This window comes from Coregonus clupeaformis, chromosome 30 (genome assembly GCF_020615455.1).
Source record: "Coregonus clupeaformis isolate EN_2021a chromosome 30, ASM2061545v1, whole genome shotgun sequence".
NCBI classification, from domain to species: Eukaryota; Metazoa; Chordata; class Actinopteri; order Salmoniformes; family Salmonidae; genus Coregonus; species Coregonus clupeaformis.
Genome location: NC_059221.1, coordinates 53,984,953 through 54,007,430, shown reverse-complemented (window position 1 = coordinate 54,007,430; position 22,478 = coordinate 53,984,953). Strand labels below are relative to the sequence as shown.

The following is a 22,478-nucleotide window of genomic DNA, read 5'->3' as shown; positions in this document are numbered from 1 at the left end:
GCATTCAGCTAAGAGTTATGTCTGGCTCAGCTACCTCCCCTAATCCTTGGCTTCCCCTGGTTGGCTCTTCACAACCCACAAATTGATTGGACACGTCACACCATTCTCAGTTGGAGCACTAACTGCCATTCAGAGTGCCTTAGGTCAGCGGTTCCCCCACTAAGTGTAACCCAACTCATCCCTCAGCTCCTCTTGATCTGTCATCTGTCCCCAAAGAATACCATGACTTAGCGGAGGTTTTCAGTAAGGACAAGGCTCTGTCTCTACCACCACATAGGCCTTATGATTGCCCTATTGAACTGCTTCCTGGTGCTCCCTTGCCCTCTAGTCGCTTATACAATCTGTCCCGACCGGAAGAGAGGCAATGGAGCAGTACATTGGTGATTCTCTGGTCTCGGGCATAATCCGTCCCTCGTCGTCTCCTTTGGGTGCAGGTTTCTTTTTTCGTGGAAAAGAAGGACAAGTCGTTACGCCCCCTGTATCGATTTCAGGGGTTTAAACAACATAACTGTTAAAAACAAGTATCCCCTTCCACTCATCAACTCTGCTTTTGAACCTCTGCATGGCGCCACAGTTTTCTCCAAGCTTCGACCTCAGGAACGCTTATCACCTTGTCCGGATCCGTAAGGGAGATGAGTGGAAAACCGCTTTCAACACTCCACTGGGACATTTTGAGTATTTGGTCATGCCCTTTGGGCTCTCAAACGCCCCTGCTGTTTTCCAAGCCATGGTGAACGATGTTCTTAGGGATTTTTTGAACCGTTTTGTCTTTGTATACCTGGATGATATTCTTGTTTTTTCCAAGTCACCCGAGGAGCATGAGTCACACGTCCGTCCAAGTCCTTCAACGGCTCTTGGAAAACAAGCTGTATGTCAAAGCAGAGAAGTGTGAGTTCCACAAACAGTCTACATCGTTCCTTGGTTTCATCATTGAGAGCGGGCAGGTGAAGGCGGACCCCGAGAAGATCCGGGCAGTGACGGAATGGCCCATACCCACCACCCGTAAGCAACTTCAACGATTTTTGGGCTTTGCTAACTTCTACCGTAGGTTCATTAAGGGTTTTAGTAAAGTGGTGGCACCCCTTACTAGACTCACATCCCCAAAAGTCCCTTTTCTGTGGTCCCCTGAGGCGGAGCAGGCGGTAGGGGTTTTGAAGGAACTGTTTTCCACCTCCCCTGTGTTGATACACCCCAATACCTCTCTGCAGTTTGTTGTGGAGGTGGACGCGTCGGACTCAGGTGTGGGAGCCGTCCTCTCCCAGCGCTCCCCACTGACCAAAAGCTTCACCCCTGTGCTTTTTCTCCAAAAAATTGTCACCCACAGAACGGAATTACGACGTTGGAAACCGAGAACTGCTGGCGGTCAAGCTAGCACTGGAAGAATGGCGGCACTGGCTGGATGGAGCTGAACTGCCGTTTGTGGTCTGGACAGACCACAAGAACTTGGCCTACATCCAAGCCACTAAGAGACTCAACTCACGCCAAGCCAGATGGGCCCTGTTTTTTAGTAGGTTTAACTTTATTCTTACATACAGACCGGGGTCAAGAAATGTTAAACCAGATGCTTTGTCCCGCCAGTTTGCTGACCCTTCGAGACCAGCGAGCCTGAGGCAGTCCTGCCTTCCTCATGCGTCGTGGTGGCTGTTCAGTGGGAGATCGAGTCTCTTGTGAAGACTGCACTTGCCACGGACCCGGGACCGGGTGATGGACCTCCCAACCTACTCTTTGTTCCCGAGACGGTCCGGTCTCAGGTGTTGCAGTGGATTCACACCTCCCGTTTTGCTGGTCACCCTGGGATGAGACGCACGTTGACGCTGCTTAGGAGACATTTTTGGTGGCCTTCAATGGAAACTGACGTTCGGGCTTTTGTGGCAGCCTGTTCAACCTGTGCTCGGGGCAAAGCCTCCCATCAGTCCCCTTCGGGGCTGCTGCTACCCCTCCCAGTTCCCAGCCGTCCCTGGTCCCACATAGCCATGGATTTTGTCACCGGCCTACCCAAGTCTGAAGGTAATGATACTATACTTACCATTGTGGACAGATTCTCTAAATCTGTTCACTATATAGCATTACCAAAATTACCGTCTGCCAGTGAGACAGCGGACCTCCTAGTCCAACATGTATTCCGTCCCCATGGAATACCTGTGGACATCGTATCTGATAGAGGCCCACAGTTTACTTCCCGTGTTTGGAAGGTTTTCTGTTCTGCTTTGGGTGCTTCCGTTAGTCTGTCCTCAGGGTTTCATCCCCAGACCAACGGTCAAACAGAAAAGAGCCAATCAAGACCTCAAGCAACCCTTCGTTGTGTGGCTGCTCAACATCCATCATCCTGGGCCAAACATCTGCCTTGGATAGAGACGCCCACAACTCCCTCACCACCTCTGCCACTGGTCTTTCACCCTTCGAAGTTACCATGGGTTATCAACCCCCCTCTGTTTCCTGCTCAGGAGAAGGAATTGGCTGTTCCTTCGGTTCAGGAGAACCTCCGCCGCTGCCAGAGAGTGTGGCGAACGCTCGGAAGCGTTAGCTTCGGACCACCGACAGGAACAAGATGACAGCGGATAGGAGCAGGACTCCCGCACCTGTGTTTCATCCTGGTCAAGAGGTTTGGCTGTCGTCTAAGAACGTACCTCTTCGTACCAAATCACGCAAGCTGTCTCCTCGGTACCTGGGTCCGTTTGTGGTGGAGTCCATCATTAACCCCGCTGCGGTTCGTTTGAAGTTGCCTTCAGCCATGAAGATACACCCTACTTTCCACGTCTCCCAACTGAAACCTGTGTCCTCCAGCCTTTTGTGTCCGCCGGCTGTTCCACCTCCACCTGTTCGTCTCATTGACGACCATCCGGCCCTACACCGTCAGTAGGCTACTGGACTCTCGGAGGCGGGGTAGGGTCTCCAATACCTAGTCGATTGGGAAGGTTATGGACCAGAGGAGAGGTCTTGGGTCCCTAAGTGTTTTGTGTTGGATCCTCAGTTGATCACGGACTTCCATCACGACAACCCTGACAGGCCTGGTGGGTCGCCAGGTGGCGACCATTGAGGGGGTACTGTTATGTGGGCAGCTTGTCTCTCCCTTTTCTGTTTCCCTTCCTCCTTGTTTTGTCCCCTCTGTGTCTGTTGTATCTGTATGTGTGTTTGTCCCCTTTATGTGGGTGTGTCTGGAGTGGATCAGGGGCGTGCTCAGGATCTGCCTCTCCTGTGCAGCTGCGGGTTGTTTCCAGTGATTCCTGCCTACGCAGCTGCATCCTATTCTCTAATCAACCTGCACTACTAATTCCGGGGCATGGCTCTCCACCGGCGCCAGATCGTTGTTCTTACCAGAGCGTTTCGGACATACCTCCCAACCTGCCTGCCTTCCTGCCTGTCGGCCTGCCTGCCTGCCTGCCTGCCCGCCTGCCTCAGCCTCTCCTTCCTCCGGAGCCGACTAGCCCACTCTGTTCCTTTACTTCAGTTGTTTTTGGACTAAGACAATTTTAACTTTTATTAAATATTTTTGTTTCTTCCACTCCCTTTGTCGTGTTTGTTTCTCTGAGTGCTGGGTTGAACCATAGCCTAACAATGCCATCAAAAGGAACATAAAATTTGACATACCAATTAGGATCTGGCTAAAATATACTTGAATCAGTTATAGAACCCATTGCCCTTTATGGTTGTGAGGTCTGGGGTCCGCTCACCAACCAAGAATTTACAAAATGGGACAAACACCAAATTGAGACTCTGCATGTAGAATTCTGCAAAAATATCCCGTGTACAACGTAAAACACCAAATAACTCATGCAGAGCAGAATAAGGCCGATACCCGCTAATTATCAAAATCCAGAAAAGAGCTGTTAAATTCTACAACCACCTAAAAGGAAGCGATTCCCAAACCTTCCATAACAAAGCCATCACCTACAGCGAAATGAACCTGGAGAAGAGCCCTCTAAGCAAGCTGGTCCTGGGGCTCTGTTCACAAACACAAACAGACCCCACAGAGCCCCAGGACAGCAACACAATTAGACCCAACCAAATCATGAGAAAACAAAAAGATAACTACTTGACACACTGCAAACTAGAATGCTATCTGGCCCTAAACAGACAGTACACAGTGGCAGAATACCTGACCACTGTGACTGACCCAAAACTAAGGAAATTGTTGACTATGTACGGACTCAGTGAGCATTGCCTTGCTATTGAGAAAGGCCATCGAAGGCAGACCTGGCTCTGTGCACACTGCCCACAAAATGAGGTGGAAACTGAGCTGCACTTCCTAACTTCCTGCCAAATGTATGACCATATTAGAGACACATATTTGCCACAGATTACACAGACCCACAAAGAATTCGAAAAACAAATCCAATTTTGATAAACTCCCATATCTATTGGGTGAAATATCACAGTGTGCAATCACAGCTGCAAGATTTGTGACCAGTTGCCACAAGAAAAGGGCAACCAGTGAAGAACAAACACCATTGTAAATACAACCTATATTTATGTTTATTTTTTTCCCCTTTTGTACTTTAACTATTTGCACATCATTACAACACTGTATATAGACATAATATGACACTTGAAATGTCGTTATTCTTTTGGAGCTTTTGTGAGTGTAGTGTTTAATGTACATTTTTTATTGTTTATTTCACTTTTGTTTACTATCTACTTCACTTGCTTTGGCAATGTAAACATATGTTTCCCATGCCAATAAAGCCCCTTCAATTGAAATTGAATTGAGAGAGAGAGAGAGACAGAAAGACAGAGAGACAGAGAGAAAGAGAGACAGAGAGACAGAGAGCGAGAGAGAGGACCTGGAGTGTAGATGAGAGAGAAAAAATGTGAAGTGTAGCTGTACAGAGAGAGAGAGAGAGAAGCACAGAGAGAGAGAGAGAGAGAGAAGCAGAGAGAGAGAGAGAGAAGCAGAGAGAGAAGCAGAGAGAGAGAGAGAAGCAGAGAGAGAGAGAGAGAGAGAGAGAGAGAGAGAGAGAGAAGCAGAGAGAGAGAGAGAGAGCGAGAGAGAGAGAGAGAGAGAGAGAGCGAAAGATCAAGCCTTAATTTATTGTACAGCACATAGCAGCAGGAGCCATGTGGCACAGTACCAAAGGAAACGAACGGCAAGAGTCAAAATGAGAGAGCGTTTCTTTCCGACTTTCCGACGTGTTTTGGTCTGTAATGTCTGAAGTGAAGAGCACATGTTTAAGTTCTAGTTATGAGTTATGAGTGGGCTGTTGTTTTCAAATAGAGCCACGGTTTCACTCCCATGTTTAAATATGCAATGCTTGGCTGTGAAACCATTTCCTATGATAGACTGTGCTGTGAAATGAGAGGAAACCAGTATAGAAAAAAAGGCACAGGAGGCATGGGGGAGCGTGCAGACACACTGAAATAAATCTGGAGTGATTGCAAGTGACATGCCTGCAGCTCCGACATCCAAACTCTATCAATTAAACATCAAATCCTGATCCTACACAATAGGATGCCAAACCCATTCTTCATTGCTTTAATCCTCAATGCTGAAACCCAGCCCAGTTCACAAGCTAGCGTGGACAAATAAAAAAATCAAAGCATTTTAAACTAGCCCTATGGCGCAGGGGTGTTGGGGGGAAGACAGCATGCGTGTGTGAGTGGGGGAAGTGGGGGGCAGGCAGTGTGTGTCTGTGTGTGAGGCATGGTGTGTGTGTGTGTGTGTGTGTGTGTGTGTGTGTGTGTGTGTGAGTGAGGGAGACAGTGTGTGTGAGAGGCATGGGGGATAGGGTGTGTGTACTGTGGCCAATCTGCCTCCTCCTCCTTCTCTCCCCTCCATGGCAGGGTCTTAGCTGCATTCACAGTGCAGGCATGTCACTGTCTTTAATGAACTCCGACATCACACAAATCACTGGAGTGGTTTCTCGGCAACTGGAGGGGATTTTGGACCCTGGTGGAGCCAAAACCGTCTTCCAGAGGGAAATTGATTCATTGGAAGACTTCACAAAAAAACAACCAAGTCAATAATCACAAGAGCTAAAGGAGGACATTGATTCAGTCTTCTGTTTTCCTGCCAGTAGATGGATATCAGAGAAGTCAACCCTGACATATGGCCAGAGAATAGCCTGCCCAGTCTGCCACATGCATGTAAGATTGGAAAGACATGCTGTTTTCACATTGTGGTGAAATCCCAAAATCTATTTCCCACTCACTCTTAATCTTCCCTCTTCCCTCTCTCACCATCTTTTTTCTTTCAACCACTCCCACAAACGGTTATTAATTTCTTTCTGCCTCCCCCGTGTGGCCGTTGACATTTATAGGCAGGAATGCAGTCAATGCAGCGAAACCCAAACCAACGTTTGACAGTTAAGTTTTAATTTGAGGCTAAATTTGAAAGTGGTGAAAACTAATAACTCCCAACTCCAAAGTTATGAGTATGATGTCATATCGCATGTTTATTTTGTGAGAAATCCCATAAAATGTGATTTATATTCCAGAGGTAGTGGTCATGAGGTCTGTCAATTGTAAAATACTTACATTTACTATTTTATATAATTACAAAGTCATTTAGCACACATCTAAAATATTTTGGTAGAAAAACGAACGAACGGCGGTAAGGCTCGCGCGGTTCTGCATGCATCTCCAATTTTAGGCTGCAGGTGTCGGAGCTTAATTTAAGAGTATTCTACAGCAGGAAAATATCCTGCAGCGAAAGGATTATAATGTGGATAATAATTAATGTACATTTCTGTAGGGGTTTCTACATTTTTCGTAAATTAAATTCAAGTCTGACATTTCTAAGTGGAGATTACAAACTTCAGAAGCCTTTTTAAACCCCAAATATACTACACGTTTTACATTTCCTGTATTGCAGGATGGTTCTCCTGCAACAGGGTGATCAAATTAAGATCATACACATGTACCCACCTTGAGCGAAAGAGTGAATGGTAGGCCTCAAAGGCTATGTTCACACAGGCAGCCCATTTCTGATATTTTTTTCACTAATTGGTCGTTTGACCAAGCACATCAGATCTTTTAACATCAGATTTATTTTCAGAGCTGATCGATACAAATCTTGCTATCAACGTCGATGTTGTTGGTGTTTAATGTGTCTATTGCTATGACATAGTTTTAAAATACCGGTACAGTAATTTGCTTGTTAACATAACTAGCTAGCTTACCTGTGTTTTCAGGCACGGGTAGTAGCGTTGTCAACAATTCCTAAATACGCTAATTATCTAAACTCCCACGTTGAGCTTAATTGTTGCTTTACCTAAACGTTGGATAAGTAATACGCTATAACATAATTTACAAAATACAATATGTTTGATAAATCGGAGAAACAGAAATGTTGTGTGTAACCTACGTTCACCTTTTAATCTTGCTCCCTCTGCTGGTTACATTGGATCATCACCCGTTAAAATGTACCTGGTGCATGCACATGCACACTTCAAGCTTAAAGGCTAATTAATTACATGTGTTACCAAAATGAGAGATGACATTTGGAAGAAACCAAACCAAATATTATTCTTGAGGACTTTGCTTTGACAAAAATTTGCAAATACTAAATGAATAACATAATAAAATGTATTTAGTTACAAAATAATTATATATTTTATATAATAGTATTTCCTTACAGTGTCCAAAAGATTGTAATGCATCTGTAAACACATTTTGCAACAATCGTATGGCAAGACAAACACATCATAAAACAATTTCAATTACACAAAATAAAAAATGTATTGCTGTAACTCTAATCCACCACCATCTGTTGATTAATTTCATAGCCTATATCTATGATGACAATTATCGTAAACATTCTTACCAAAAATGATGGCAAAACTGATAACACAATAAGCAGGTTTTAGACAGCTGGCTCAGGGACAGTGCCTAATACCTGGTGGTTATTTAGGAGGGCATGGAAAGATCATAATGAGAGGATGTTGGTGGAAGAGAGAGGGAGGAGTTGGACATAAATCAAGTTGGCTAAACCCGTCGCACAAGAGAAATCCCCTGCATGACAATGCTTCATTCTCATTCCTAGAGTGAGTGACTGAGGGTCAATGATACCTGATCTCTGTGTACAGTCATCATATACATAATAAAATACGAGTTAACATCATACAGGTAATACCAGTTACTTTGTCACCCTTTAAAAAAGTGGTATTCAAACATGTCTGGGAACCCCATTTCCCCCCCCCCAATCATTTCTAGCGACCCCACCCCACCCCAAATCTATTGACACAACCTTAAAATCTGTAAATTAAAATGTTTACATCAACAAATAACCTTCAATTAATTGCATTTTAATCTCTTACAAAATGAAAATAAATCAATAAATACCTTTACTTAATACAATTGTATTTTTCTAATGATCTTTCTCAAAAAACCTTTGTATATTGTCCCATAAAATAATCTGGACTCTTTATTTGTATATATTATTAGAAATGTTATTTTGGCGACCCAACTGCAGTTCCCCCGCGAGCCCAATAGGGGTCCAGACCCAGACTTTGAATACCACTGCTTTAAAAACATGTTCCAACATAAATCCATATAATGCCTACTATCATTACACTTCAACCCTACTTTGAGTTGCACACTTCAGTATAGGCAATTAAATCCCTCATTGTATGGAAACTTTAACTGTCAGAAATCTTGTCAACATAGTCTGACTGAAATGTCTACATTACATTTCAGGTGTGACTTGGGTAAGACTATGGTTTCACAGGTTTGTTGAAATCCTGTATATAATACAGTACATTATATATACTGTATATAATACAATACAATTCACAGTATATAACAACATCATATCTTTATGATAATAAAGATATTTGAAAAACTGTTCCCAAAAACAATACAAGAAAATATAGGTTGGAAAAAACAACAATAACTTAATGAAGCTAAACCAAAGTGCAGGTACATAATAATAATAATATAACATGCCATTTAGCAGATGCTTTTATCTAAAGCGACTTACAGTCATGCGTGCATACATTTTTGTGTATGGGTGGTCCCGGGGATCGAACCCACTACCTTGGCGTTACAAGCGCCGTGCTCTACCAGCTGAGCTACAGAGGACCATGTCTCCTACATCTCCTCATAATACCTTCATTACAGATTAATATGCCTTGTCTCATAATGGCCAGGTATGTAATGCCTATTGCAACCCTCCTCAGTTTTATCCATTTACAAATATTCCAAATAATTATTTTACAAATAAGGAATTCAAAGACATCCAATTTGGCCACCAGTGCCCCCTCAACAAACTTCACAATGATGCCTCTGATGCCCTAAATTCACCACAAATCAGGCTCCACCCACACAATCTTCTTCTGCTCCTCCCAGATGATGGAGCGCAGGGTGGTGAGCAGGGCGGTGCTGTCGCACCACGAGCCAGGGCTGATGCTGCGGTAGAGGCAGGGCAGCTTGTCCAGCAGGGGCTCCTCGCTGCGAGAACACTCAAGCAGCTGCTCCTCGGACCAGCCCTGACGCTGCACCTTAGACCTGGGAGAGAGGGGGAGGAGGCAGGAGGAGAGATGGAGGGGGGGAAAAACAAGAGGGACGAGTAGAGAGAGAGAGAGAGAGTAGAGAGAGAGAGAGAGAGAATCCAGAGGTAGAAAAAGACAAATAGGGTAAAAGGAGAGATGGAGGGAGAGAGAAGAGAAATTAACACAAAGATACATCATGTAGAAGGGGCAATGGAACAATATTGCTACCATTCATATTTCTTATCAAAAGTCACACAATGGCCTACTTGAGTTTGCGTGCGCTGCACTTGGACTGGGCGATGAAGATGATGATGGGGAAGATCTCTGCCCTGTGGAGGCGGCGTACACAGTCCAGGCCTAGAGGCAGCACACAGTGGGTACCCTGAGAGCAGAGGAGAGGAGGAAGAGGAGAGGAGTTTCGGTACGGTCAATACTGCAGCTGCACAAATAACAGGGCCACTGAAAAAAAAGGGAGGTATTATAGTTTGTGGAAAACGGTTCAAGTAAGTCATAAACCATTAAAAAATATATATATAATATCAGTATGTCAAATACAGTGTTGTGGCATTTTGACTATCCCACCTGCTTCATGACCCTCTCAACACTCTGCAGGGTGTAACACCGCTGACCCCCTTGTTCACACTCCTCCAGCACCTCTGACCTCTGCAGCCTGGCAGCGTGCTCGCTGGAACTCAATAACTCTGGGGATAGGGGAGGGAGGGAGGGAGAGAGGGGAATAGATAGTTAGAGGAGATGGTGAGACAGCAGGTATGAGGAAAACAAATATTTAATCTTTATTATCGTCACCTTCAGCTACTGTGCTAATAATATATCATCTCATTGGAATTCCCCTCTGGGCTTGGGGGCAGGGGGATATGCAGTTATTGGATGAAATAAAAATAAAAAAGAGAGAAGGAGAGAGAGAGAGAGAAAGAACGTCAGAAAAAAAAAGATACAAATTGAAAGAATCCTTCCTAACCTGGCTCACACAACTGAAAGCCCTGCCACTCGGCCAGCTTCTTATCCAGGACACGGCCGAGGATTGTGGGTAGCAGGAGGACCGGACGGCAGACGGGTGGGTAGTGGGGCGTGACCAGGGTGTAGGGCATGAGGGTCACACAGCCTCTGGGCGCAGAGGCATCCCCTAGAGGAGAGGACAATATTAGGACACACCAGGTTCAGGTCAATAACTAAGGCGACATTATTACTACGCATTATAGGTGTTAGAGCTGTGACGATACCAGTTTCGCAATATTTTTTCCTTTGCAAAAATGAAAACAAGATACTTGCCGTGATACCTGTATCGTCCCGGCCCTAATAGGTATGGTAATATCATAGCGCTGGAGTTAATCAAACCTGCCTTAGCAATGTTTATGCACTGTTTAGCAAACTTGGTTTGATGCAGAATTTCAATGGGCGACATGTTGTTTGGCTCCAACATGGAGGATAGTCTGTTATTTACATTTTAGTCATTTAGCAGACGCTCTTATCCAGAGCGACTTACAGGAGCAATTAGGCTTAAGTGCCTTGCTCAAGGGCACATCGACAGATTTTTTACCTAGTCGGCTCGGGGATTAGAACCAGCAACCTTTCGGTTACTGGCACAACGCTCTTAACCACTAAGCTACCTGCGATATGACGTCTATGGTTCTGGCTCTGTTATGTTTTGTATATTCTTGTGTACAAAAATGACTTCCTATCCAGCCTTGACTGTATCTGATATATACCTGGCCCAGTGCTCTTGTCCTTGCTGTCTTCTACACAGACCCACAGAGGATTCCTTCCCTGTCTCCCAGTACTGACAATCCTCACCGTCTTCTTCTTCTCCTGGGCCTGAGGACCCAGCAAACAATGTGGTAACCCGAACATTTGACAGTGGTTCTGAGGGATATTCACATGACATGACTACAACATTTTCTTCATGAATGTTCGGTTAACACATTCTAGAAACGTCAAAAACAAACATTTTTGGAACACACACATTCGCGGGAAAGGAGTGTCACTTGACCGTAACTCAGAACCCTAAAGCGAGTTGGATTTTGGTTAGAGTAGTTCTGCAAACTATGAAACTAGTGAATGATACCTTTCTAAGTGTCATGGGTTGAAAGCTCATGTCCTCGATAGCTCTGATCAGCAGGCGTTGGGCCCTGCAATGACAATTAACATATCCTCACTAATATCATTTATACAGTATGTCATTTATGTATTGGCCAATTCAATCCTACAGTAATTCTTAACAGTATGTCATTGTATCAAACATAGATTACATGTACCACATGTTAGTTCTCCAGAGGGGGATAGATATAGCCTAGTCCCAGATCTGTCTGTGCTATAGTGGTCATAGGAGTTGGTAAGATAGCACAAACAGATCTGGAACCAGGCTAGGATAGAAAGAGTCCATGTCAACAATCCAAGCCCCCATGGTGGGTACTGGGCCCAGTACCTGTAGTAGTTAGGCATGTTGCCAGTCTTGAGGTCCAGCAGTTGGCAAGGATGGACGTGGCTGGCCCTCCAGGAGCAGTCGATGCCCGCTGGGCGGGTGCTTGTGACGTGGAGGATGTCGTTACAGGAAACGGTCAGAGCGTCCTGCGAGCCCCCGGGTAACGACATGTTGACACGCACGTAGAAGGAGTCACCCGACATGGCCTCGCCACTCTGCAGCTGGAGCAGGAGCTTCTCATAGGCTGAGAGAGAGAAAAGGGGAGGGACCATAGAGGATTATGACAGATTTTTTTTTGTCATTTAGCAGACGCTCTTATCCAGAGCGACTTACAGTTAGTGAGTGCATACATTATTTTATTTTTCATACTGGCCCCCCGTGGGAATCGAACCCACAACCCTGGCTTTGCAAATGCCATGCTCTACCAACTGAGCTACATCCCTGCCGGCCATTCCCTCCCCTACCCTGGACGACGCTGGGCCAATTGTGCGCCGCCCCATGGGTCTCCCGGTCGCGGCCGGCTACGACAGAGCCTGGATACGAACCAGGATCTCTAGTGGCACAGCTAGCACTGCGATGCAGTGCCTTAGACCACTGCGCCACTCAGGTCTGGGTCACGGCACTAATGTACAGGTGTTATATATATACACAACCAACCAATATGAATACAGAAACATTAAAATAGCATATTTATGAAATGTCAAGTGGAAGCATAACTTTGTGTTAATTCTTAGTGATACACATTACACAGAGATTGGTACTTATGCAATGCTATTGTAGCATGCCAATAGCTTTCCAGTGAGAACCAGTGAGAAAAAAGAGAACACTCTTTTTTTGTTGTTCTGAATATTAGCCAGGTGCTGAAATGGACCACTTTGAAGTTGTTTTGGGTTAAGTGTCCCCAGTATGTCACTCTGTTTTTCACCCCTATGTTGCTATGTTACCTCAAAACAAACAGTCATCCTAAATACCTATAAAACATGACAGATAATCATTGATCTTCAACCTAATCATGAGTATGAGGAACTCCTGCACTTGTTTTTGTGACGAAATCCACAGAGCGCTAATCAGCTAAGAACACATCTTTTTATTTTTCTAGTGCCGATCCGAGCGATTTGACACACTCCATCAAAGTCACGTTAACATTTTGCTTTAGCATCCTTGCTATTACAATTGTGTCACATCAGAAGGATAATGTCAAGCAAGGGAGAAAGAAAGGATGCATTTTACAAGTATTTGCACTGGGCAGGGTATTTGAATGTGATGACATATAAAGTATTTTAACCAGACTGTATTTGAACATAATGATGACATATTCATATATTTTAACAGGGCCAGGGTCTCACCATCTTGATTGGGCCTCAGGGAGAGGTGGCAGAAGCCTCGGACCTGCCCCAGAGCCCACATGGCTTCCTCCAGGGTGGAGTCCTCCAGAACCATCCTTAGAGCCTGCTGAGCCTGCTCATACTTCACCTGGAACCCAGTAGCACAAACACCCATTGGAATTATAGTGCCTTCACAGAAACTGTGAGGAAGAGGGGCTGGGGGAGTTATGACACAAAATGGCTGCCATTAATCGATCTGTCAGGTGCTGCTGGATAGGAGACTGGGACACAGACACACACACACACACACACACACACACCTCCAATATTTGTGCCCCCGAACTGATGCCCACGTTGTTGGCGGCGGAGCCCTCAGTGACCTGGTGGATGAACACGCCCGTCTTGTTACCCCCCACCACCTGCAGCTGGCTCGGCAGCGCCTCCCCCTGGAAGGAGATGGTCAGGACTCGGCCCGTGATGCGCATGGCCCGGGGCCGGGAGCGCAGCAGGAACGGAGGGGCTGATGCCCTGGAGAGGCTGGGGTTGAGATAGAGAGGAGATGAGAGTATTTCATTGTTAGATGAATCTCTCGTGGACAGACTACGGAAAGTTCGTAAACAATCGAGCATCTGACCAAATTGCACGTGATTTTAGTTTCGGATTAACCAAGATTATTGTTAAATGCATACGATGTATGTAAGGTACTTTGAGTTTGGTAATGGCGCCTTATAGGAGTAAATCCTTTTCATGTGTTGTCATCATAATACCCTCTCCTTGCAATATGCAGGCTAAATGGCTTTGTTCCTCTGTACTTATACTTGCAATTCAAGGTAGTGAATGTGTGCACATCCCATAGATTTCAGTACATCAAGGTAAATTGACGTTCCTCACCCATCACTGTTGTTGCCTTGGCAGGAAGGCATGGGTGACATAACAGATTGCTCAACCTCATTTTCTGTAAATCGAATAAAACAAAAAAGAGAGACTGTTCAAGAATGTGTCCACAGACAGAAAGCGCCACAGTTAATGTGTTACCTAGCCTACCAGGCCAGGATCCAAATTTCATTTCAATCATCTCTAAATGGCCAACCAAAACATTTCCATTTGTTTTCAGGAAGTCTCATCTGGGTGTTTCCCCACAAAGATAAACACGTAAGCACACACTTATATCCATGTATGCGAGCACGCAAGTGCACACACAAACACACTTGTAAGTACACACGCATACACGCACACACATACAACCAGGAATTTACTGTAAGCTGGTGATTCCCAGTAAGGTGAGAGGTTGTTAAAGGTGGGAGTTCATTCAGTTACGTACCACTGGGGATGAACACAAAGTCATTGTCCAGTAAGGAGTCACATTCAGCCGTCTCCGAGCTAGGGACAAGAAGACGGAATAACACTTGTTTACAAAATGTCTTCTTCTTTCCTCCTTATTTTTGCTCTCACTCTCTCTCTCTCTCTAACCTCTCATTCCCTCTCTCTATGTATCATGTATGCTGCGGCTGATAAACTGGTTGGGTGAGTTGGACTGCAGAAATCCAGAGTTGCTCCCATGGCACCTAGACTGACTTTTGTCTTCACTGTAAACACAAAACTACGACAACAAACATGAACATGGGCAGCCGTTCATCTGTGAAAACAACCTATAATTAGTTCCAAAAATATCACCTGAATCCTCGATCAAATATCACCAGAAAGGGTGCGTTTCCAATGGCACCCTAATCCCTATATAGTGCACTACTTTTGACCAGGACCCATAGGGCTCTGGTCAAAACTACTGTACTATATAGGGACTAGGGTGCCATTTGGGACTCAGCCATATAGACGCCACATAGTTTATAGGAGGATCAAATCTACCTCTACACAGTTCTAATAATAAAATGGCTCTGTTGTAGAATTATCTAATGTTACTAGAACAGAAAGAAGGGCTGCTGGGAAAAGCCTTGGTCCTCTGTAGCTCAGCTGGTAGAGCACGGCGCTTGTAACGCCAAGGTAGTGGGTTCGATCCCCGGGACCACCCATACACACAAAAAAAAAAAAAATGTATGCACGCATGACTGTAAGTCGCTTTGGATAAAAGCGTCTGCTAAATGGCATATTATTATATTATTATAAGCTCTTCCCGGCAACACACAGAGTAAACACATGGCCTTCCTGTTAAAAAAGCAGACTTTGGACAGTGACATCACATCACTCAGAATATAGAAGGAAGCATGCCAACTGTGCTACTGTGTAAATGTTCAACTGGTTCTGAATGAGGAGTCAGACTGTGTCTAAAACACACACACCCCCCTTACCTGTCTCGATTGTACCATAGGGTCTCTTCTCGTCTCCGCAGTGACTCTGGGCATGGAGGCTCCACATTTTGGGACCGCACACTACTTGGACTGATATCGCCACTCTACACACAGACACAGACACACACAGACATACACAGACACACAGACACACAGCACACACACACACACACACACACACACACACACACACAGACACACACAGACACACACACACACACACACAATTACCAGAAGGAAGGAGATGTCAAGTTTATGATGTAAATCATTAAAGACAAATCAGATTATATAAACAGCTGACATGACTGATATAAATCCTGCATGCACACACACACACCCACACCTTTATACTGCATCCACTCATGGAATCGGGGCATATTGCATGCATGCGGCGGAGGCGGGCACGGGGTCGGGGGCTGGAGGAGAGGCTGTCACTGCTGGAGCCCTGGCTCTCCCAGCTGAACTTCCTCTCCTGGAGACAGACCGACAGACAGACAGACACACACACACGTTAGTCTTAAGTACCTCATTTAGGATCTGCTCTGTATGTAAATCTGTATACAATGTGAATGTGTGTATGGACATGTACACATGTACGTCCATACAAGTGTGTGTGCGAGTGTGCGTACAACGTGTATGTGTGTATATGTATACAGTGTGTGTGTGTTACCCCTGGTGTGTCGGGGCCCCCTCGGCAGGCACCCCAGGCCCTGAGGGTGAAGACCTTCTCCTGGAGCTCCACCAGTTGGCTGCGCAGCATGTCCTTCTCAGCCAGGCTCCTGGCTATCTGGGCCTGGGCCTCGTCTCTGGACAGGTACGCCTGGAGGGATGGACAGACAGACAGATAGGGCGGCAATAAGACAGATATACATACAATGAGTGTACAAAACATTAAGGACATCTTCCTGATATTGAGTTGCGCATTCACCCTCTGAATGGCACACATACGCATGCGACAAGTGACATCAATAAGGGATTATAGCTGTTACCTGGATTCACTTGGTCAATTTATGTCATGGAAAGAGCAGGTGTCCTTAATGTTTTGTACACTCAGTGTATGTGGAGTGACAAGCAAAGACATACATGCAGCAGGTCAGTATGCAGATAGGTGGATATAGGCAGGCAGACAGGCAGAGAGAGACAGACAGGTAGGTAGGTAGGTAGATAAGCAGACAGGCAGACAGACAGACAGACAGACAGACAGACAGACAGACAGACAGACCGACAGACAGACAGACAGACAGACAGACAGACAGACAGACAGACAGACAGACAGACAGACAGACAGACAGACAGGCAGGCAGGCAGGCAGGCAGGCAGACAGACAGGCAGACAGGTAGGTAGGCAGACAGACAGACAGATAGGTAGGTAGGCAGGAAGGCAGACAGACAGACAGATATACAGACAGATAGGTAGGCAGGCAGGTAGATAGGTAGGCAGGAAGGCAGACAGACAGATATACAGACAGATAGGTAGGCAGGCAGGTAGGCAGTCAGACACACAGGTAGGCAGACAGGTATGGCATTCCAATAATTGATTTCAGGATGAGTAATGATGCCATTAGCTATAAGGTAATAGCTCCTTACGTGGTCTCTCTCTGCCTGTAGCTCCCTCAGTTGGTTCTGTATGACAGTACTCTTCTGCTGGTACATCTCACAGTCCAGAGACAGCTTCTGAACCTGCAGCGCCAGACACTCCTTCTGTTCTACAATCTAATAGCAAACATACCCACACAGTATTTAGACTTTGGCCACTCTAAAATGTACTGTGTAATACAAAGCAGATTGCCTTTCAGCAGATATTTGCTGTTGAATGAAATGGCCAACTCAAAAGGGTTGTTCACAATCTCATAGACACACACACCTCCTGCCTCTCGCGGGCCAGCTGCTCATTATCCTCTCTGTAGCACCTGAGCTGCTCAGCAAGCTCTATACCGCCATCCCTCGCGTCAGCCAGGTCTTGGGCCAGGATATCCTCACGCGCCTGGAGAGGGAGGGAGGGAGAGAGAGAGAGAGAGAGAGAGAGAGAGAGAGAGAGAGAGAGAGAGAGAGAGAGAGAGAGAGAGAGAGAGAGAGAGAGAGAGAGAGAGAGAGAGAGAGAGAGAGAGAGAGAGAGAGAGAGAGAGAGAGAGAGAGAGAGAGAGAGAGAGAGAGAGAGAGAGAGAGAGAGAGAGAGAGAGGTGTAGGGATACAGAGAATGGGGGATAGAAAATGAGAGAAACATAAAGGGTAAAGAGGGATAGTGAGAGAAACAGAGAGAAAGATAAGAGGAAGAGACAATAGTCAGAACCACAGTGTGTCTCTGAGCAATTCTACAGTTTGTTTGTAGAAGTCTGAGCTTGTGTCCTCCTCACTCACTGGGGTGAATTTCTCAGCCTCCAGTAGCTGCCTGCGCAGAGTGCTAATCTCGTCCTGCAGTTGCTGCGTCTTGCTGGGGGTGGTGCACTTGAGCGAGTGCTGCCTCTCGAAGTCCGTCTCTGTCTGGGCTTTGCGCAGCTCAAACTGAAGCTGATATACCTGCCCATCATAGAAAAAGAAAAGACTACTGTCACAAATACTGTGACCGCAGTATTTGACCACAGTTGCTTCAACATGTTTCCTATTGTCTCTTGTTGTTTCTTACAGTAAATGAAATGTATCTCTTAAAGATGGAATCCGCAGTAGGGGAAACAGCACCACTGTCCACCCCACGGCTGTTGTTGTTGTTTTTGTTTTGTTGACGAAACAGAGCTGGGGAGCCTTGTGCATTGTAAAAAAAATAGATATTTGCAGTACATATGCTGCTGTTCTATCGTGTGTGCAATGATGTCAGAGGGGGAAAAAAATGTGTTCAGTGTAACAACACTGTCAATACCGTAACTTATCACTTCATGTAACGTAGTGCAGTCATCACCACTCCTGAATATCACACAGCTAACCCTTTTACCCTTACCTGCAGGTTGAGGTCGCTACAGTGGATGTTGGCGACCGACCTCTCCTCGATGGCAGCCGTGTACCGCACATACAGGTCACACTTCTCGTCCTTCAGCTTCAAGATGTCGTGGTGCGCGGCAGCCAACTGCTTCCTCATGCGGCCATGGTCGGCCTTAAGACGGCGAGATTCCTCCCCCTGCTCCAGAGTCTGACCTAGCTCCGCCTCCAGGGAGGTGCAGCGCATCCCCAGCCGACTGGCCTCCTGCCGAGCCTCCTGCAGCTCCTTCTGCATCCCTGTCACGGCTCTGACCAGGTACTCCGTCAAGTCCGAGTACTTAATCAGGCCTGGGAGGAAATCAGGTTAGGATGGACACACTACACCCTGCTGCTAACCCAGGACTACTGATTGGACTATGTATAATTTCCCACCAAATATTTTTACCAAATGATTTACTCCAAAGATTATGTGAATAATTTATAGTTAGAATACTGTTTACTGATGAATAGAATGAACACATTGTACTGTTTTCAAGCCGACAGGTCAACTTAAAAAAAGAGCCATCATCCTTCAAACAAGGTAACACGCCCCTCTCCTTAACACAGGGCCTAAATGACCCACATGGGAAACAGGTCATGTGTTGTGTGCTACTCACCACTGAAGCCAGAGGGCTGGGCGCTGGGCTTACGGCCTGTGACCTGGGTGTAGAGGGTGGGGTAGTGGATCATCAGGCTCTCCAGCAGGGCCATTGCTCCGTCCCTCCCCTGGATACGCAGCAGGTCCAGCATGTGACCTAAAAAAGACAAAGGGTTAAATAGGACACAGGCCTTGGTTACAACGTAAACCAAACACATAGATGGACTGTTTTATGGACTGTTATTCATAAAAATGTACTGTTGTATTTCATCATTAATTTAGTAGTTTTATAGGGACAGACACTATTAAAATATGGACATGTTGAGTTATAAACATTTATGAATTGCAGAACTAATTTTCACCACCAGTTATAAGACATGCTCAAGAGTGTAGATATACACTAAGTACACAAAACATTAGGAACACCTTCCTAATATTGAGTTGCACCCCCTTTTGCCTCAATTCCTCGAGGCATGGACTCTAGAAGGTGTCAAAAGCGTTCCACAGGGATGCTGCCCCATGTTGACTCCAATGCTTCCCACAGTTGTGTCAAGTTGGCTGGATGTCCTTTGGGTGGTGGACCATTCTTGATACACACTGTTGAGCGTGAAAAACCCAGCAGCGGTGCAGTTCTTGACACACTCAAACCAGTGCGCCTGGCACCTACTACCATACCCGTTCAAAGGTACTTTAATATTTTGTCTTACCCATTCACCCTTTGAATGACACACATACACAATCCGTTTAAAACTTTTTGGAGTTTTTCCCCTGTAGGATGGCCAGAGTTAGGGTGACTAAATCAATGGAGGCCATGTGGTCAAAAATCTGGAAAATTGCATCATGTCAGCTAGGCTACTGGCTACCACTTTCCCGTTGAACTCGTCACCTTTCTTCTTGAATCCGTAGGACATACATATAGAGGTAAGATGGATATCGATTTTAAGACATGACAGTATTTTCATATTTGAGTTTACGCTTTTCATATTAATTCGAAATTCCTGTCCTTTTTCGAAGATTTCTCACAAAAACAAGCGTATCTCTGTGAAATGTTAACGGAGCACTGAGCGTAGAACAACCTTTTCATTTTCAAATCCTTTTACATTTAATTCAGCTCGTGTCATGGTAATTTTGATTTTTGCCACCAGCGGAAACAACTTTGAAGACAACGACCACAAAATGTAAAATCCTCAAAAGTTGTTATGAGAAGCCTGCACCGCTATGTCAACAGAGCTCGGCACTTATTAACGGATGTGTATTAGATTACGATATCCAACTTTTTAAAATAATGCTACTGATATGTTAGAGAAAGACCCCACTGAATGATTCAGCACATGAATAATCATATTTGTCTTGGTCAAATGTATTTTATAACATAAGGAAGTTAAATTTAATCACCAAAGCTGGGCAGAGTTGGTAGGCATCCTACAGTATCTCTTACTCATCCAAATTCCTCCCAACTCAGTGGCCTTGTGGTTAAAGTGTCCATCCTGAGATTGCAAGGTCGGTTCCTGGTCGAGTCATACCAAAGACTAAAAATGGGATCTGATGCCTCTCTGCTTGGGACTCAGCATTAAGGAGATGGATTGGGGGTCAGGCCCTGTGACATACTAGCGTCCTGCCCAGGGGGGTGTACTCAAGCTGCCTCACTCTACCGAAACAGGACATAGGCTCCTACTCCTATGGGCCGTTCTGGCTGGCCCAAGGCTTACTACTAACTCCTCTAAAGAAATGTTTTCACAAAACCAAGTGAAAAAATCAACACCAATAGAATCAAATTGATTTGAATAGAATACAACAGAATAGAAAAACGATAGAATAGAAAAAATACAAATAGCATACAACAGAATAGAATCTAAAGTACTACAATAGAAAATAATAGAATCTAATAGAAATGAATAGAATAGATGTCTTACTGGTCCTCATGGAGCGGTTGGTGAGCTTGAGGCAGGAGAGGATCTCGTCTTCATCCATCTCTGTGAGGACCCTGGCCTGGCGCAGGTAGGGGATCAACATACATGGTTTCACACCCAGGGAGATACGATGACGGTTGTCGTTGATCAGCTCCCATACATCCTCCTCACCCATCTCCTTAAGGTCGGACCCCTCCGGAACACACTCCGCTGCCATGGTGAGTGTGGGCGTGTGTGAGGCGACACACTTCGAGTGAGTGTCACAGTCAATGGAGGTCGCAGGCAGATGCAGTCCCTGCAGACACAGATAAGACACACACACTCAATCCCACACACCTAGTATGATCGCTGTCCGATGCTGGGTGAAAAGCAAACTTTCAGAGACACAGGGACTCCACCTCTGTATGAGAGATATTTATTTTCCACGCCCAGTTGGTGTAGGCGTCAATGCACTCAAGGGTGTGTGTGTGTGGGAAAACCTGAGAGACAAGAAACATACTCCCCACTAAATCAGTGCCCACGCACACAATGAGGGACTGCTCATGCACGCATACAATAACCTGAAGATGTGTACATTTCACAGTTGTAAACATCATATTGTCCCGTACCTCCTGTTCTTCACTGATCTAGGCTTATTGTACCTTTTGTTTGCACTACATGGCACTGATTCAATATCCGCAGCTAGAACACAAAGCTACTTGCCTTCCTCCATGTTCTTTATTACTGAAGCCATATTGCACTGTTTGTTGAATGGGGCCACGTCACATTAACGAAATAATTAATAATTATGTATCTTAACGACAGTGGTTGTGATTCACAACCACTGTCGTTAAGATACAGAATTAACCTATATCATTCATTCATTCATTCATTCATTCATTTGCCAATTACTATAGCTACAGCCTTAGGCCAATCAGTGTAATTTTGTAAATGAAGGATCTCTATAGCAAGACGAATAAATCACCCAAGTTTCGTCAAATATTATCTTCTTCAGTGCGGTCTGAGATATCGCGTGTGACTAAACGGACGGACACAGATCCACAGTCCCCTCCTTGATTTCATCTTGGGGAAAAACAATAGGTCAAGAGATAGGGGATATTCGCTGGAAATATACCACCTGTATATATATACATGCTTCATATTTTGTTGTTACCATATGCGACTCTTATTACCACGTGTAGCCTAGTAAACTAATACTATGCCAAAGTTTGGCTATGATAACAAAACCTTTGATACAAAAAGGTTGGCCACACCTTATTTGCCTTTGGTCTGTACACGATAGCATTTATTCAAGTAGGCTACAAAACTGGCAAATGCAGGGAGGAAATACTGAGAAACAAGAATACACAGAGATGTTACTGAATAACCATGAGGAATTTCAGGAATTGAGTACAATTCAAACGCTTCTATTTAAAGTAAAATACATAAAGGCCTACTTAAAAAAGCGTAAAATGACTTCTTATAATATTTACAAAACATAACTAAAATTGATTAGTGCCATATACCTTTTCTTGGGAGTCGCAGGTGTA

General features: G+C 45.1%; 1 protein-coding gene across 1 annotated transcript; it reads right to left on the bottom strand.

Moving 5' to 3' along the window:
• Positions 1 to 8,955: 8,955 nt before the first annotated feature.
• On the bottom strand, positions 8,956 to 21,344 carry LOC121532541 (caspase recruitment domain-containing protein 14). Its single transcript, XM_045209370.1, has 20 exons — positions 20,953 to 21,344; positions 19,059 to 19,196; positions 18,425 to 18,750; positions 17,851 to 18,009; positions 17,357 to 17,476; positions 17,080 to 17,205; positions 16,164 to 16,313; positions 15,837 to 15,965; positions 15,494 to 15,597; positions 14,512 to 14,570; positions 14,082 to 14,145; positions 13,511 to 13,727; positions 13,212 to 13,338; positions 11,869 to 12,109; positions 11,509 to 11,572; positions 11,153 to 11,258; positions 10,405 to 10,569; positions 10,008 to 10,126; positions 9,692 to 9,807; positions 8,956 to 9,441 (listed from the first exon to the last, which is right to left on the bottom strand). The coding sequence occupies exons 1-20, from the start codon at positions 21,164 to 21,166 to the stop codon at positions 9,234 to 9,236; spliced, it is 2,952 nt and encodes a 983-aa protein (XP_045065305.1). The 5' UTR covers positions 21,167 to 21,344; the 3' UTR covers positions 8,956 to 9,233.
• Between the last annotated feature and the right edge of the window lie 1,134 nt (positions 21,345 to 22,478).